This window comes from Dasypus novemcinctus, chromosome 15 (genome assembly GCF_030445035.2).
Source record: "Dasypus novemcinctus isolate mDasNov1 chromosome 15, mDasNov1.1.hap2, whole genome shotgun sequence".
NCBI lineage: Eukaryota > Metazoa > Chordata > Mammalia > Cingulata > Dasypodidae > Dasypus > Dasypus novemcinctus.
The window spans coordinates 61,995,571-62,014,912 of record NC_080687.1 but is presented as its reverse complement, the minus strand read 5'-3'; the positions used below and the strand labels follow the sequence as shown (position 1 = coordinate 62,014,912).

Genomic DNA, 19,342 nt, shown 5'->3' with positions numbered 1-19,342 from the left:
TCTTCTGAAATACAGGGTCTGCTTCTTGTCTGTTAAACATCTCCAGGCATCTTGGCTCATTATCACCATTAAAGAGTTTTCTTAATGTGTTTTTTTTCCTAGTGATTTCAGCAATCTTTTATCTTTCTTGAAATGGCATCCTGAAAAATCAAAGTCAAGAATTGGAGACGAGCTTATTAAATAGCTTTCAGCCTGTTGGCACTGTACTGACATTTCAGCCATGGGGTTTCAGACAAGAGACACATCTGAGTAAAAAGCATAATTATGTAGTTATGTACAGTTGTTGCCTTTTAATTTGAGTGACTGTGGAAGTTAGTATTTTCTCTTAATCATCCTAGCCTTATTTAGTTTATTTCATGGGGATCTAGTGAGGGCTGAAGAATACTCTTTGGTTAAAGTTTGTTATAGTAATTCTTTTACTGTTTACTTTAGTCTCTTAGTCTTGCTTGACTTTACTAAACAGTAAGATGGGAACAGAATCCAAATCTTGGGTTTTCTAATTAGTAAAAGGATCAACAAGAGTCTATAAAGCTGTTCTAGCCTTCTTCCCTGCCTGGATCAGCATGCAAGTAAACCTGGGCATTTTTTAATGAAAAAAAAAAAAAAAAAAAAAAGAGCCTCTAAAGTGATATCAGCTCCTTGCTATAATTTTCTATGAATTTTAATAATAGTATTCATTAACCTGTATTTTTTTTTTTTAAGATTTATTATTTATTTATTTCTCTCCCCTTCCTCCTCCCACCCCCATTGTCTCCTCTCTCTGTCCATTTGTTGTGTGTTCTTCTGTGTCCACTTGTATGCTTTTCAGCAGCACCGGGAATCTGTGTCTTTTTTTTGTTGTGTCATCTTGCTGTGTCAGCTCCCCATGTGTGCGGCGCCATTCCTGGGCAGGCCGCACTTTTTTCGCTTGGGGCGGCTCTCCATACGGGGTGCACTCCTTGTGCATGAGGCTCCCCTACGTGGGGGACACCACTGCATGGCATGGCACTCCTTGCATGCATCAGTACTGCGCATGGGCCAGCTCACCACATGGGCCAGGAAGCCCTGGGTTTGAACCCTGGACCTCCCATGTGATAGGTGGATGCTCTATCAGTTGAGCCAAATGCACTTCCCTTAACCTGTATTCAGTGTTTCCTAGTTTTCATTGGGGCTACCTTACAATACACTTAAAAAAAAACAAAAAAGATTTGCCACTCCATAAATATCCACAATCCTCTATTGCTCTAGGGTTCTAGCAGAATCATTTCTCTTCTTATATTTGGTTGAGGCATATCCAGCTAGTGACATGAGTTAGTCACCTCGCAGTTACTCATCCTATAATGGCAATTTTGGAAATATTGAAATGAAAATTGTCTTTATTCCTCTTATGAAGTAAGATGATTTATTTGAAGATAGTCTTACTGGTTATGTCACTGATTAGTTTACACTTCCCATCCCTGGAATAGTCCAAGTCTTTGCTGTGCCCTAGTCAGCTGTGCATTAGAAGTTTATGCCTTTTTGCGTGCGTGGCTTACTCCGTTGAGAAAATTGTTTTCACTGGTACCATATGTAAGATATTCACCTATTAGTTTGAGAAGTCCTTTTTCCATTTATGCCTTGCATGACCACTACACTGTCTGCCTAAGAGTACCATAACATTTTGTTAATAATACACTCAGTAGAAGAATGGAAATTATTTAAAAACATGCTCTTGTTAATTTACTGTGGGATACTGGTGTCTAATGGCATCAGACAAGATGGAGATGGAGAACTCTGTTACCTCTCATTTGGATGAGGTCTCTGTCCTTTAATTAGAGTTGGGTGCTTTTCAGGTGTAGTGTGCCAGTGACAGCAGTGGGCCCTTGTTGCTTCAATGCAGGCTCCCATATGAAGCCAGAGCCTCGTGTATGATGGTGAAGGCTTTTTTCCTTTTTCTTTTTTTTCTGGTTTTGTGTTTCTTGAGGAGGACAATTGCTTACAAACAGCCCTCAAGGATGCCAACACTATCTTTTGACCTGGATTCATTGTGATAGCCTTTTGAAATTTAAGTAGTAAAAACACTTTTTTCTGCACTTGAAGTAATACAAACTTTGATTTCCATGTTACTTAATAACCCAGCAATAGTAAAACAAAGATGTAAAGGTTTAAGTTCATAAAGATAATTAAAAATTTTTAAACTCCTTTTTCTTCACGGCAGTGTTTTATGGTTGGCATCTGTATGCTTTCTCTTTAACTTCATGGTCACTTTGCCCAGTAACTGTACTTTTGGGAATCTTTTCAAAGAATATAATACAAAATGGTGAAAAGATATGTACATTACTCTTCAGAGTGGCAAGTATTAAACACAGCTGTCTAAAATGTGATCCATAAAATCCGTGAAAGTTTTACATCCTTTAAGAGTGGTGACTAAAAATCTGCAGCACTGTAGAAAAATTATTATTGTGTATCTGACAGGCATAGAGAAGGAATGTCACTTCTTTGGAAGTAACCAAAAAAGATGACTATGAATTACATTGATACTGACTTGTTGCTGTTTCATGAACTTTCTCATCTTAACATTTATTGTTAAATTCTATTTATTTTGCAGGTAATTTAGCATTATTTGAAATGACTACCATAGGAATTTTAGACACTAAACATATTAATTTTATTTTCATGTTTGAAAATACTAAAGTGAGCATAAATACTTATATTGAATGCTTTTAAACTTTAAAAAATTAAATATGTTGATTATTTTACCCAGGTGAAATGTCATCACTAGCCACTCAATGTGATTTTTACTTTAAAAATATTGTAGCTTATGAATTTAGATGGCAGTAATAAATTTAAAATCTTAGTAAGGAGTTTATTTAAGGCAGTTGGTCCAAATAATATAATACATGATAGAGATCTTACTCTTTTGATAATGTCTGACAATTAAGGGAGAACATTAATATTTAACTTGTCAGGCAACAGAAAAAATAATGCTTTTAACAGAGGGACTTTCTGTTGGTAAGAGCAAAAACCCGTTTCTAACAAATGAGTGAAATTTAAAGTAAAGCTTTTCTAAATTTATTTCTGTAAAGAAGTCAGAGGTTTGGAATCATTCACAGAAGAAAATTCTGTATTAAAAGTTAGGTAATGAGCAATACTTCAAAATGTGATCATCAATTTTAACAAATGTACCATACCAATGAAAGATGTTGTTAATGGGGGAAAGTCTGGGAGGGGGTTGGGATGGATATATGAGAATCCCCTATATTTCCAATATACATTTATGTAATCTAAAGCATTAAAAAAAAAAAAAAGGAAAAATTTAGGCCATGACTTTTAGCCATTTACCTACTGTAGCAGTTTGATATTATTGATGAATTCAAAAAAGAAATATTGGATTATGTTTGTAAACTGATCTTTTCCTCTGGGCATATTAGATTATATTGGATTCATAGGTTTACTTGATTAAGTAATTATGTAAACCTCTTGTGCCAGTAGGGCATTGAGTCCCCGGGTGGGGACTCACAGATAAAAGGCATGGCAAAGGACAGAGTTAAGGGTTCTGATGTTGGAGTTTGATGCTGAAGCCTTAAGCTGGAGCCCTGGGAAGTAAGCTCACAGAGGAAAGAGAAGCCAGCCCCAAGAAGAGAGGGTCACTGAGCCCAGGAAGAAGCAAGCCCTGGGAAGAAAGGAACCTTGAACCCAAAGAGAAGCAAGACCCTGGAAGGGAGGAACCCAGGAAGCCTGAACCCTCAGAGACGTTGGCAGCCATCTTGCTCCAACATGTGAAAATAGACTTTGGTGAGGGAAGTAACTTATGCTTTATGATCTGGTATCTGTAAGCTCCTACCCCAAATAAATACCCTTTATAAAAAGGCACCCCTTTGGCTAACTAATACACCTACGAAATTCCAAGTATCTTACTAAGTGCTGTAAGATGGAATGAGAGATGGTACTTGCCCTTAGCATCTTCACTCTTTGCTCTCCTGTTAATCCCAGCCTGTTGTATTGCCTTTAGTAAAAATTAAAATGTTGAGAAGAATTTGTGTCTAGAAGAAAAGTAGGCAAATAAATAAGCACCAAATAGAAGATAAAACAAAAATCATTGCTATTTAATTCATAAGGAAATTTATGGTATCTTCATAATATCTTTTTTTCTTTAAAGCCACTAATAGCAAAGTTTGGCTAATGTGGAGACATTTATTTAGAAAATGTGGTTGATGAAAATATATTAAAAATATGTATGTGTGAATGGCTAACAAACTAATACATGGATAAAAAATTCAATATTGCTAATGTGCTGTTAGATGTCACTCTCTCTGGTACATTTTGAAAATCTCTAGAAATAGGATGTCAGAAGGTGTCCCTAATTTTGTACCACAGCTGTAGCATTTTCTGATAAAGAGAAAAATGAAATTTGGAGTTTGGAATCATTTTTAGAGACAAACAGTAGAACACCAAATTCTGATTCCCATTAAAACCTTTCAGAATAGGAGTCTTGCTCTCCTTGCTCTATAGCTGAGCTAGACATCATACTGAGCTTTATGTATACTTTTTTGAGTGTCACTTCTGAATTACATTTAACATCTGGTCATGTGTTCACTGATGACAAGGTTTGTGAGTGGAGCCAATGTTCTAGCATCTGTAACTCAGCTCCATTGGAGAGAATGGATGTTAGGTGGGTGGGGGAAGGGGCAGAAGAAAAGGAAGTAGATTATAATTTAAGGGATGAGCTGAAGGAGAAGGGTTGCAGATCTTATTGTGTTAGAATTTTGGGAAACATCGAATGATTACCTGTTTTATGTTCTGCTTTCTTTGTTGCCAAAGGAGAGAACCTCAACTGCTAACATAGCATAGGTTTAAGTTTAGGCTGTGGCCTAAGTGAATGGCCATTAGTTTGGAAGTGACTTTCTAAAGTGAATATTTGGGGGCTAGTAGAGGTATAGAATTGGAAAGTATGGACAAGGGAGTTATGAAACCATTTTTCCTAAGCAGTGTTAGAGGGTTGGCACATGGGGATTCTAGAAGATAAAATGATCCCTTGACAGATGCAAGTTGCTGGTCTCCAGAGGTATCTCTGTAAGGTCATCATCTTATCTGATTCATGAACCGAACCAGTGACCCGAACACAGTGTTGCCTTAAGGAATTCCATACACATAATTGAAGAGCACTTAGAAGTTCTAACTGTAACTTGAAGTATCTCCATAGATTGTGCTTTTATTTGATTTAATTTATGACTATGTGCCTATCCCTTGAGATATACTTAAATTTCATAAAAGTTCAGATTTTATAAAATCTATTTTTCCCTAGGAGAAATATCCTAAAAGTTCTCCCTTTAATTGTATTTGAAAATACTTATTAATGATTTATAATTTGACTGGATATTCAATATTTGCCAAAATTATGTATGTGTGCCTTCTCTCCATATTTTAGTGCTTAGAACTGATGATCATTGTAACAACAAAATAAAGCAGTATTTTCCTCTAGTGACAACTTCTTAAAAGAAGTTTGTGTGTCATCCAGCTAGATGTTTTTTTTCTTGTGGTTATTTCCGTGTTTGCACACATAGTAGGAGGTTCCAGAGTGGAGAAGGAATGCTAATCTATTGTGTGTATGTTGCTTCTGAGTAATAGCTCTGGAATCTTCTGATGAGACACAAGTCAATTAAGTCATTATTGGGAAGCCTCACTTACCTGTGCTATTTCCTTTCCCTCTCTCCATTACTTCCCTTGGCTGACTTAACTGAGAGTTGGCTGTGTTATGACCCATTCCAGAAACTGTACTTTAAAAAAAAATGCTCTCGCTATTACTAACCCTGTAACATAAAAACATTGAGACACAGGTAAATTGAATGATCTGGCCAAAGTCACCAGTGACTCAAATGGGTGGAACAAGAATTTATGACATTCTTCCTCCAGTAAGGACAAATGGTGCCAGACCTTCCTGAAGTTTCTTATTGGCCCCTAACTTATGTTATTGAAAGATTTTAAGATATAAGTTATTCTAGGAAAGTCACTTCCAAACTAATGGTCAGCAGCTGTAACTAGTTTTTGATTACATGCCAGAATTATATTTCTATTAAGTAATGCTTCAGTTATTAGTTCTTTTATGCATTACAAGAATGCCACCGGTAACAGAATTAAAGAAATATGGCTAATAGGAAACTATTTGAATTAATTTGGAATTGTCAATTCTTTCCTGGCTCAACTAGTGATTAAAGAAAAATAATGTGGCTGTGCAGGGAGAAAGCTGTCCTTCCTACCTTGCTTTCAGAGTACAAATCAGAAATTAGAAATTGTGGACTAAGTTCCAGGAGATGTTAAAAATTAAGGTGATAGTTTTATTATCTCTATTAAGTTCTTTAAAAATCTTTGAGTGGAAAAACTATGAAAATAGAAAAACATCTTTGGTTTGCCAGACTAAATCTTCCTAAGTCACTGTTTTGTAATTTAAAATCCTGTTGAACAACATTCTGAAGGTTATTAAATCGAGACTTTTGTCTTTTTTATTTTTAGCACACTCAAGTGTATATATATATCTTTGGAATGTTGAAGGAGTGACATTCCACAAGCTTCAGTTATTTTCTTCCTTTTGCCTATTGTGAAGAAGATACCAGTAAATAATGTTTGATTCTTTCTCCTTTTATTTTCTCTCTGTTTGGAGCTAGGTGACAGAATAAAGAATGGTTGTTTTTTTTGTGGGTAGATTATGTGATGGGAAAATCATCAATTCAAGATACTGTTTTTGGCAGCTATTAATTATCAATTAACCAAGATAGCATTAACAGAAAAACATGTATAATATAGGGGAAGATGTGGCTTACTGCAATTTGGGATTAAAATAACTTTTCCTTTTTCCAAGAAGACATGTTTAATATTAAGTCTCTACGTGGCCTTGTACTGCACCAGTGAAAAACAACAACAGCAAAAATACAACTCACTATAATTTATATTTAAAACTAAATATTGTACTCTAAATTTGTAATTGTCAAAGCTGGGTTCTTTTTTAGTATTTTGGTGTTTGGAGACTTACAGATCTTGTAGTATCTGTCATAACAATTTAAACTTGTTTAATATTAGATTCTGAGGTAATTGTTAGTCCATTTTGGGGAGTTCTGGTTCACTTAAGTTTAAATGGGACCCAGTCATTCTGCTACAGTAGAAAATCACTCAATCATGGACCTGAATGAATTAACAATAAGAAGTGGTTGGCTATTTGGATGAGTTCCATGGCCGCCTTTAAAACTGGCAAAATGATATGGCTTTAGAGCTACTTTAAAAAATAAGGGAGTGGGGCATATGGGAATCCCTTATACAGTCTCTGTCACATTTATGTAATCTAAGTGTCTTTTCAAAAAAATGAAAAGAAAAAAACCTAATTGTAACATTAAAAAAAAAAAAGGATCTGTTTGAGGAAAAAAAAAACTGTCAATGGAAAAAAGTCGTTTTAGGACCAATGAACTAAATTATGATGAATGGCTATTTGAAATAGAAGCTAATATTACCCTTCTTTAATAACTTTGGAGCTAACCATTTTTAAGGATGTGGCTTTGGACCTAGGATTGTCTGTGTAGTTTAGGAAGGACCACTCACCATTATGAGGAGTGCTGCTCCTCTTCCTCTGTTCCCGTTTTCTTGCTGTTTGCTTTCTCATAGGCTGTTGGCTCTGAATAGCATACTGGGTATGGAAAAGTGACAATATGGTATTTGGGAATGTTAAAAAGAACATTAAGCTGATATTGGCACTCTTTAATTGTCTATGTTATTTTTTTATTCGCTTTCAGCTTGATCAATAAGCTTAAACCTGGTGTCATTAAGAAGATCAATAGATTGTCCACACCAATAGCAGGTTTGGTAAGTAACAGGTTATCTTCAAAACTAGATTTCATTATCTTCGAAATGTAAAAAGCTGACTACTGTAGGTTCTTTTATCTGTAATTCTCATAGAAATTTGCTTTTGGGTTTCTGCTCTAGAAATGTGTGTTTTAGGTATTCTCTTGATTTTAGTTCCTTTCTCTATTCCACTTCTGCTGGAAGACTATTTTAGTTTTTATTTTGATTTTTTGTGCCCACAAGCCTCTTATCACTCTTATCTTGGCTTATTTCTTCTACAAACTACATTTGTTTAGGACTGCATCCTTATTGAAGCAACCAGCTGTGCACTGTTGGCTGGTTGACCTCAGTGGTCCCCCAAGCTCCCAGGTGCTCACCAGTTGTGATGTTTCTGCTGCTTCATGCTTATATATTGCCCTTACCCGGCACACCGCTAATGCGGTAAGTGCATTAGCAAAATACCCAAGACCTGCTGGGTCTTTTGCTTAATGAAGTAGGTTTCCTACTGACGCCTTGTATGATTTTGGGCAAGTCACTTGTTTCCTCTTTGCCCCAGTCATATTATCTATAAAATGATTATGGATGATTCCCAAGATTTCTTCTAACTTTGAATTCAGAATTCTGTATATGGAAAGTACCCCCCATGCTGTCATTATTAGGTTCTGTGGTGAGCCAATGCACTAAAGAGACCAGTAATAGAGTGGGGACTGTATTTTTGGAAATAAACGATAATTTATAATTAAGCATAAATGATAGATAATTTTTTAAATGTTTGAAACACCCAAGAATTAAGGCAGATGATAGGGATCAGTTAAAAAAAGCACTTTACAAAGCACTGAAGTTAAAGTCAGCTAATATCTGGAATGTAAAAACAAACTATTATCTTTGGAATATCCAAGCTGTTTATAAACATTCCAGAATCTTCTGTTTTGCCATTCAAGTGTTTGCAGATGTTAAGGGCATGTGTAATTAAAGGTAGCAGTACCAAAATTTCTAGGTTTGTGAGTGGCATGAGAATCTCATTGAAATCTTGGCAGGAATAAGTTGATTGCAGAGTGCTTGTTTTTGGAAAAAATTTGCCTTGGAGAGAAAGAATGAAAAAACTTTTCTAATTTTCTTCCAAAATATATAATATTTATATAAAAAGTTCCCAGGGTAGTATGTACCCAAGTATCAATTCTCATCTTTCAACCATGTTGCCTCTCTCTTCTGTATCTATCACAAATAGGCAGCTGATATCATATTTTTATTGACTTCAAATTTTGTTAGATTAAAAAGCCTCTCATATATTTTTTCTTTAGTAATATAGTGAGTCAGAAGGTATTACTGATTAAAGGAATAAAATTAAAGAGATGTGCATTAAAAGTTTTTCTAGGAGGAGATATTCAGTTTAATAAAATAAACAACCTTCATATGAAACTAACTTCTATGAAATAATGTCTGTGAATGTTAAAAATTAGAATTATTTTGAAAGTATTCTCCTTATTTCCAGGTGGCTTGAGTTATTCTTAAATAGTTTAATACTTAGATTTTAAATTTTCATTTCATGGATCAATTGCATACATCTTTAATGAAATTAGCCTTTGCTTGCAAACACTCTGCATATTTGGAATGCTTGAATTGTGGTTGTTTGTTGTTACTGGCAACTAGAGGTTTTATTTAATCTTCTGATTCTATGATTAAATGAAACAAAAATGTACTTTATTTTTATTTTTAAATCCAAGGATATCTCTAAGTATTTCTATTTCATACATCAGAAATTCTATCTAGTTTGGATTTTATCTCTAGAAACTGACTGAACTGAAATGTGTTTCTGGAACATATGATTGAGTGATTTTCCAAATACAGGACACTGAGCGTTTTCAGTTGGATCTTGGAGCATAAGAGTGACCAGAGTCGTGGAATTGGGCTAAGCCCAGGTTTGCTTTGAAGCTATTATGTCTCATTTGGTGCCCACCGTGCTTGTGTGTTAGGAAGGTTATGTCAAAACTTGCCAAAGCCTCAGTGCCAAGTGAGCATTACAGTTCCAGTATCTATCTGATTTAAAAGGGATGCTGTATACACAGTCTGACATTCAGATATTCAGTGAGTGTTCTCTTGTAGAACATTCTTTCTTTTAACAAATAATTGAGTGTCTTTAAAGATTTTTCTAGTCTACAGGGATGTATTGGGATGTATTGGGACAGATAGGACCCTGCCCTCAAAAAACTTACATTCTAGTAGTATGTGTGGGAGAGGGAGGAACAGGCAAATAAATTAAAAAATGAATGAAAAGCACTAGATAATATGTGTGCTGCAAAGAATTACAGTAGACTGTGACATTTGTTGAACACTCATGAGTGGTTGTAATGGGACTGTGGAGATTGACTTTTTTAAGAATTCCTTAAGCAGTATGTCAGAAGCCTTAGTTCTTGACACTTGTAAAGGAAAATGAATACTCTGTGCCAGATTCTTCATACTACTATTTTTTTGCATTCATAGGCCCTAACATAGTGACTGATAGGTATAGAGAAACTATTTTTTTAAATGAATGAATGACTATGCAGGTTTTCTATTGTGAAAAAAATATTAGGTTCTAGAATTGGGTATCTGATGGAAGAGGTAAATATTTTAGTTAATGGTTGCTTTAGAAAAACACATTTTGTTTTGAATTAAATATTCAATCTACAGTATTATTTAGATATCACCAATTTTACATGTAATTAATGGTTTTTTAAATTGCAAGGAACAGAGATGCTTTCAAGGATGTTAAATGATAGTTTTTATTTTAAGTATTTATCAGAGGACTCACCTGTTAATCCAGAGTTCAGCCATAAACATGACAGCTACACTCCAGGTGATTTTTTTTCCTGCCCCATTACCGACAGGAAACCTTCTTCAGTGTTTTGTAGTTGAGGTTCAGAAGAGAAGAACCTGAATGGATCAGGCTATTTTTTTCCTCAAGGTCACAGATGTATTGGGTCACTGGCCAGTCTATGGGTGGGTTCCCTTAAGAAGAGAGGTCAACTTGGCCAAATAGGCTGTGACCAGGAGAGTTGTTTTGTTTCAATACAGGGTTGAAGTGGATTCCATCAAGGAGGTGTGTATGGGGTAGGTGTACCAATTAGGTCAAATACAGTAAGAATCACACACTGTCTATGTAAAGGTTAGTTAAGCTGAGTGGTTGTGGTATGCCACGTACCTTCCTCCATTACTTCTTTCTCTCTCTTCTTCTTTTTGTGCCACTCACCTCAGCCATCATAGGTATTTAGCTTTGAAACCAGGCAATGGATTTACTCTTATCCCTGAGCAGAAACGATAGAGAGATGGAGGTGTCTAGATAATTTAGAAATATTTTGAATGCTTTGCTTGAAATATTCATGCAATTATGTTTTCTTTGAGAGGGCAATGACCATGTTCTTCTACATCTTTTCTCCTAGAAATTTGCTTTCCTCACTTGTGTGAGCTTTTATTTAAAGAAACATTCTTCCCTATATTTTCTGTTCTTTCTGTTCTTCACAAAGCCATGTTAAAAAAAAAAATCAAATCCAAGAGTTTGAGTCGTCCAGAAAATTAGCTGGTGTTAAATGTAGGTATGTGCAAATCGCTGAAACTCAAAACTTAAACTGTTTGGGGTGGGGGAGACCCAACCCCAAAACAAAACCCCGAGAAACAGGCAAGATACTCAGAAAGTGAAAAGAACCGTTGAACCAGAATAATGTGCACCATCTGATATGTTAGCATATATGAAATACAATATGTGTAGAAAACATCAAAGAGGCTATTAACCTTACGTCTTATTGTCATCTTGGAGTGCTGATAATTTATTTTTATTTTGTTAAAGCAAAGTCTCTCACCCTTGGTACTATAGATGTTTTGGGTCAGATAATTTTTGTTATAGAGGATGAGTTGTATGTTGTTAGATATTTAACAGGATTGTGGCCTTTACTCACAATGCCAGTAACTTCCTACTCCCTATCCCTTGATTTGTGATAGCCAAAATTGTCTCCTAACATTGCCAGATGACCCCTGTGGTGTAAAATTGTCTGCAGTTCTGAACCACTGAGCTAAAGAATCAGCAAAGTAAACTCTACACCTATACATAGGCTAGTTTGCTGACTATAGATCTGATAGATCTAATCATGCTTGCCCTATGACTGCAGATTCCTTTTGAAGAGCAATGGTATTCCAGAAAATTTATTTAGAAACGTTTGTTTGAATGTTTGTGTTTATCAGTGGGCACAGTGGAAAATCTTCAAAATACCTGTACTTGTATAAAAAATATGGGCTGAATTTGAATGTCTTTGCTGTAAAGCATTATTTTCTCAGATTACTTTCAAGAGTAGTAGAATGTGTAAGGTGTGACTGGAGGATGAGAGGGTTGTCTCCTCATTCAGGAATGCTGTAAAATGCAGAGAATGGGCAAAGATGGTGGCTAGCTTAAGCTATTGCATATGTCAGTTCCTCATAACTTCACAATGGCTATGAAGGAGTCTATGGCTCTACTTTTACTGTCAAATTCCATTTTTCAGTAGTTTGTTAGAGGTTAACATTCCTGTACCTATAGGAAATTGCTTCTGACTCTTTCACCTTCCTTCTCCCACACACTTAGATGTCAACAAAACAATGCAACCTACTTTTCGCCAAGATCACTGCTGAAACAGTTAGTTGCTCCCTCCAACAGTAAAGGAAAGTTTACCTGAGGGATCTGCTGTAAAATTGGGATATTATTACTCAAATTTATTATGTGTTTTCCTCAAAACCACTCTCAAGTAGTGACTATGTTTATACCCTTTTTTTACCCCTTTTGTTTATGACTCTGACATGCTAGTTGTGTGACCTTGGACAAAGTTTTAGCCTGTCTGACCTCAGCATCCTGCTCTGTAAAGAGGATAAAATCTCTCTCAAAAACAATTGTTATGATGGATGTTTTATTCATCCACTCATTGAAAAAATATTAATTAAACACTTATATGGTTATGTTCTGTTTTAGATGCTGGGAATGCCAACAGTGAATACTATCTACTTACTTTCTTTTGGGGAGATAGTTAAAAAGCACATGAACAGTTATATGTAGGAGCTAATATTTAGAAGTGAAAAGGGCTATGAAAAACAAGAGAGAGACACACACACAGATCAAGAGTTTGTGGGAAAGCACTTGGTTTATAAATTACAGAACACCATTTACCAGTCTTTTTAAGATAGGGGAAGTTGTGGGACTCTGGAGTTTTTGAACTCTTTCCACAAATCAAACCAAAATGTGAGTCATTATGGCATAGTGTTTAGGGATAAAAACCCACTTCCATTTCCTCTCCTTTCTCATCCAGGTTGAAATAATAATGAGAAATATGAATATAATCATTACTTTCATTCAAGGATATCACTGTTCTTGGTAGCAGGCAGGAATAAGTTTTGCGTGGTTGATGAGAAAATATTCAAGAAATATTAGAATACAACTTGTATATATTATAGGAATGAGCAATCTATGCCTTGCTTGAAAGAGCAGTGATGCCGAGGGTTGCTGTGTGCTCTGTCAAACCTGGTTGTGTGTCTCAGAGGGACTCTCCTGAGTGGTAATAAGCAAGATATATTTGTGAACTGATTTTAGTATTGAAGTATACAGAAGATGGGTGATAAGCAACAGTTTGAGAAGAAATGGAAAGATGATATGGTAAAGCTAGATTAAAATAACCATTTATAGTGTAAGATCCTTAGTGTTTATTTTCTCCTCTAGAATTTATTGATGATTTTTTTAGGTCTGTTTGAGGAGATTTCCACCTAGCAAATTTGGGAGAGGCCAGAAATATTCTCTTGGATTCTTTTATCCTTGCATGTTGGATTGCTTAGTCAATAAGATGAGTATTCACAATGAGGTGATTCTGGCTGCAGCCTTCGCCATCTCCGAATGAAAAGGAAATCTTCCATAGGTTAAAGTGAGTAAGGGGTTGGGGGACAACCCTCACATAACATGGTTCTGGCACTACTCCTTCCCCAACTTGGCTTTACTTTCATACTCATCATTTCTTCACCATTGGTAAATAAAGGAGGAGATGTTTCTATAAATTACTGTGCTTTTTAATTTTTTGTTCATTTTTTATCTCTCTGTATTGAAACAATTCCCTAATTCTTGAATCAGAGCCTGATGTTTCATTGAATTAAAAATACATTTCTTATCTTTTTCTTCCATTTCCTAAAGAGACAGTGATGGTGAAAGGATATCAATAAACTTGGTTAAAACTGCTAAATTGCCTCATTATTAAAACTACATTGAAGAAATATTCTTATTTCATAGGGCGTGGACAACCACTGTCAGAATACTAAAATTTAAGCCTTTCTTATTTATTAGCTTGTCAAGCTTTTCTTTAAAGACAAACAAAACACCAATAAAAAACCATGTAATACATTTTCTTCTAAATAAAATTATTGGTGAGACTGTAGAATTGCCAGTAGTAACATATTGTTATACTTATATAAAAAATTATAGCATAGAAATTAGGCATTTACAAAAAATAAGGTCATTTTATGCACTGAAAATTACATTTTCCGTGATTTATATTGATTTAAATAATTTTTGTGTGTGTGTGTATTTAACTGGAGTTTCTGTGGATCACCATATTTTGAAAAGTTTGGAGTTATCCAGTAATCAAGCCTTAGAGGATAAACTGAATGGGAGTGTGCGTTAGCTGTCTTCAAGATAAATATTAGATATTAAATATCTTAATGATTTAATACCTCCATATAAATGACATATAAATAAGTCAATGATGGTTGAGTTCTTTATAAAGTATATTTAGGAGTCTCCTTGTCTCCCTGTTTCTCTCCTACTCCCAATTAAAGATAATTATCACCAAGAGTGAAAAGTTAAAAACTCAGTTTCAACATGAAATTTCCAATAACTTCCTAATAATGCAGGATTGCAAGGCAGGAAACTCCTGTTTTATTTCTATCCATAATTTCTTAGTCATGGCGTTGGCACAAGCTTAGGAACATTTCCCTAGAGTTCCAAAATTTGCTTGCTTTTAAATCTAAGTTGAGCATTTATATGTCAAGTTTCAGCCTTGAGGGTAATTTTTTTTTTTTTTTTGGCAAACATGAATGAATTAGAATTGCTAAAGCAACACTATAATTAATTTGGAGAGTTTTAAAAAATTGATTAGTACTCCAGTAGGATTATATCATACATATAAAACATGACAGTTTTATTCAGAAACAAAAATACTTGGAATATCTCTATTTAGACACCTTTTGTTATGTTGAAATTGGAAAGGGAAGAGCAAATGAGGTTAATAAGGAAGAGAAATCCAAGGTATAAACTGATATGAGAGCATCTGATCATCTGATCTAACTCAGGTTCATGATTGTCCTTCCCCTCCTAAATATATTTATTGAACACCTACTATGTACCAGGCACTGTCTGGGAGTTTGGCACACAGCAGCAAACAATTCCTCCCTAATGAGCTTATGTGCCGTGGAATGGGGAGACAGTGTAGTCAATAAATATAATATCCTGTTACGTTCCAATAATTACTATGAAGAAAACATAGTTTTTATCAGTTACCATAATCACACTGAAAAAATAAGGTAAGTGGGCAGAGAATGGTTGAATGTGTTTATGGGAAGTATTAGAAAAGATGATCAAGGACATTTTGTTTTTGGAGTTAACAATTAATAAGGGACCTGAATGAAGTGAGAGGGAGAGTGAGTCCTAGAAAGGTTTGGGGATGGGCAAGATAATTCCAGGTAGGATCAAGTTGACTAGCAAGGTGAACTGTTGGGTAGAAACTGAGGGGAGAGGTAGGCAAGCAAGATTCTGTAAGGCTTTATGACCAGCAGTGAGTAGATTGCGTTTTACTCTAATAGTGATGAGAAGCTATTGTGGGCTCTTGAGAGGAAGTTGATTTGTTAAAGGATCACTGGTCAAGAAAATAAAAAAGAGAAACTGGAAAGCCAGTTAAAGAACAGTTTCAGTAGTCCAAGTAAGAGGGGTTAGTGGCTCAGATGGATGGTAGCAATGAGGGCAGTGAGAAGTGGTCACATTTTCCATGTGTTTTGATGGAAGATTGTATAGAATTTGCTAATGGATTGGATGTAAAATGAGAGAGAATTGAGGGTGTTTGTACCAACCGTTTATTGAGATAGTAAATATGGGGAGGGGGAGAAACAAGAGAGAACCTGTGGAGGAGGTTCTCCGGTCTTTATTAGAGACTGGAGGTTGGCAGGTGTTAAAAAAAAACATGATCGATGTTGACTTCAGAAGCTTTTCTCTGGTATCATTGTGGAAAAGATCATTAATGGGATGGTTTGTGATTATGTAGCAAGGAAGCCTTGTTCCATCATGAACAAATACTTTGGAGCAGAAGGTCGTTTAGCTTGAAGTCCTTAACGGAGAGTATAGGAGACGTGCTGTAGGTCATGAAATGGCCCATGGATGGGTTTTGTTTTATCTACGTAGTGTTTCGTTTGCTTTTAAAATTTGAGCCAGCGTTTTTATACTTTGAGGTAAAATCTTCATTGCTGATATCCCTTGATGAATCTGGAGATTCTGAGTGTACAGTCTCCCAAAGCACTGTTACATGGTGGTGTCATGAGAGCAACTGACTATAGACAAGATGGAGCTGCTGGTTTCCTTGGTCTCCCCATCATCTCATGACAATGCACTCAGCTTTTTTTTTTTTTTTTTTTTTAGGATGCACTGGGGATTGAACTGAGGACCTCATATATGAGAAGCAGGTGCTCATCCACTGAGCTACACCCGCTCCCCAATGCTCAGCTCATTTTATTCATTTATGAATAAAAGGAGCAGTCTCCTCCTTTTAGGCATCTGCTTAATTCCTGCAAGCTATCTGTCATTATGAGCTTGATTAATCATGGTGGGGGAAAGTGAACCAGATGATAGTATCTTTAGGAGAAATCTTAATACTTAAGTATCTACACAAGTATTAAGATTCCAAAATGTTTCAATCTCTATAATCTTGGAGAGAAGTTTCTGGTTTTGTGCTTGCCCCTTTCTGTTAAAAAAAATAAAATGATGGGATGAAAACATGGGAAACGTACTAATCCAATTTATAGATGTTGAAGCACTAAGGCATAGCTAATGTAATGGATATCAAAGTCTGGATTTAAAATTATGTGGATGGGTCCAAGTCTCCAAAAGGAAATTTGTCAGGAATACTGAAACCTGTATTTTAATTGGAAAAAAAATCAATCATGTGATTTCAGAGTGGTTTTATATTGTCTACAAACAGTATTTATGTTTTATTGCATTTACATATGGCTTATGTCTGATGTGATCACTTGTTTTTCAATTCAGATTCTCAAATAGGCAACTTATTTTTATTCTCTGTTTGACTAGCTTTGTGGTCCATTAAAACTAGCATATCATTTTCCTGTTAACTGTGATGTCACTGCCACCTGTGTATTTCAGCTAAATATGATCTCAGCCAACTGAATAATATAGACACAACAATAAAAAGTATCCATGACTTTTAACAAGAAAAGTCAGGTATATTTTCTCTATTACTGACCACTTGCTGTATTCTAGAAGCTGTGACAATCATATTACATCTATTTTTCACACTGAATCTTCTCAGTAGTCCTGCTTTCTCATTTAATGGCCCTTCAAGTGATATGTCTTTGTGGCAATTAACCACACTTGGAGTGCAGTATTGAGTTAGAGATGCCTCCCTCTAAGGAGGGATGGTATAACACATGAACCTGTCTTTAAGGAGGCATGGCAGTTGTAATAGGCAGAATAGTGGCCCTCCAAATGTTTATGCCCTGATTTCTAGAACCACTGAATGTGTTAAGTTATATGGGGAGGAATTAAATTGTAGATGAAACTAAGGTTGCTAATTAGCTGACCTTCTGATGGAAGTGGGGAAAGTGTCCTGGATTGTCTAGGTAGGCCAATGTAATAACAAGGGTCCTCATAAGTAGAAGAGGGAGATAGCAGAGAGAACAAGAGACGTGGCCGCGTGGGAAAGACTGGGCTTGAGGTTGATTTTGAAGACGGAAGAATGGGGCCATGAGCCAAGCAATGCGGGCAGGCTAGATTCAGCCATGCAGAAGCCTTGATTTTAGTTCCATCAGACCCATTCTGGACTTCTGACCTCCTGAAATTTAAGTTAATAAGTTTATGTCATTTTCAAGCACCAAATTTGTGGTAATTTGATACAGTAGCAATAGGCAACTAATATCATGATTAAGACTGCAGACTTGAGAGTTAAACTGTTGGGTTTGAATCCCAGCTCCACCTCTTACTGTGACCTTGGGTAAATCGAGAACTACTACTATTTTTTTTTTTTTTAAAGTTGTGGTAATATATATACATGACAAAATTTCCCATTTTAACCACTTTCAAGTATACCACTCAGTGATATTGCTAATTATATCCAGTGTTGTGCAACCATGAAGGCCATTACCAAAACTTTTCCATTACTGCAAACAGAAACTCTGAACCCATTAAGCATTAATTCCTTATTTTCTCTCCCTTGCACCCCAGGTAACCTGTAATCTACTCTCTGTCCCTATGGATTTGCATATTCTGGTTTTTCATATACATGAAATCATACGATGTCTGTTGTTCTGTGTCTTCGTCACTTCGTTGTTGCATCATTCCTTTCTATGGCTGAATAATATTCCATTGCATGTATATATAATGTTTTGTTTATCCATTCATTATGGACCATGTTTATTTTTAGGTTGCTTCTACCTTTTGGCAATAATGAATAATTCTGCTATGAACATTGGTATACAAATATCTGTTTTAAGTACTTGCTTCCAGTTCTTTTGGGTATATACCTAGAAATGGGATTACTGGGTCATATGGTAATTCTATGTTTAATTTTTTGAGGAATTGCCAAAGTTTTTTTGCAATGGCTGTACCATTTTACATTCATACCAACAATGTATGAGGGTTCCTACTTTTCCACATCCTTGCTAACACTTGTTATTTTCCTTTTATAACCTTTCCTGGGGGTGAGAGGTAGTACCTCACTGTGGTTTTGATTTGCATTTCCCTAGTGGCTGCTAATGATGCTGAACATCTTTTCATGTGCTTTTGGCCATTCGTACATCTTCTTTGGAGAAATGTCTATTTAAGTCCTTTCTTAATGGGGTTGTCTTTTTGTGGTTCATATAATTTCTCTCTCTCTTTTTTTAAAGGAGGTACTGGGGATTGACCCCGGGATCTTGTACATGTGAAGCAGGCACTCAGCCACTGAGCTACACCTGCTACCCTCACATAGTTTCCCAAAGCTTCAGTTTCCTCATGTGTGAAGTGGAAACAATTATAGGACTTGCTTTCGTGAAAACTGAATGAGATAATTAATGCAAAATGCTTCAGATGCTGCCTGGCATATAAGAGCTCAAGAAATGCTAATTTGGGAAAATTAGCTATTCTGTAGAGGATGAGTTGGGGTAACATGAGAACTAGAAAATGTTACATGAGGGACAAAGCATATTGAGGAAACAGTGGATATTTAAAAGAAAATTTAAGGTGAGGAGACACATGGAGTATCAGGAGCAGGAATGCTATCTAAGTACCTAAGTGACTCTCAGGTGGGAGAAAGAGGGTCTA

At 35.7% G+C, this 19,342-nt stretch overlaps 1 protein-coding gene across 7 annotated transcripts in view; it reads left to right on the top strand.

Annotated features, from left to right (window-relative positions):
* Nucleotides 1-19,342, top strand: part of LMO7 (LIM domain 7) — a 231,272-nt gene that overhangs the window by 104,321 nt on the left and 107,609 nt on the right. For all 7 annotated transcript variants that reach the window (XM_058276567.2, XM_023584944.3, XM_058276576.2 and 4 more), the window contains exon 3: nucleotides 7,737-7,806. In XM_058276567.2, coding sequence (XP_058132550.1) covers nucleotides 7,737-7,806 — 70 coding nt within the window. The remainder of the gene's footprint in view (nucleotides 1-7,736; nucleotides 7,807-19,342) is intronic.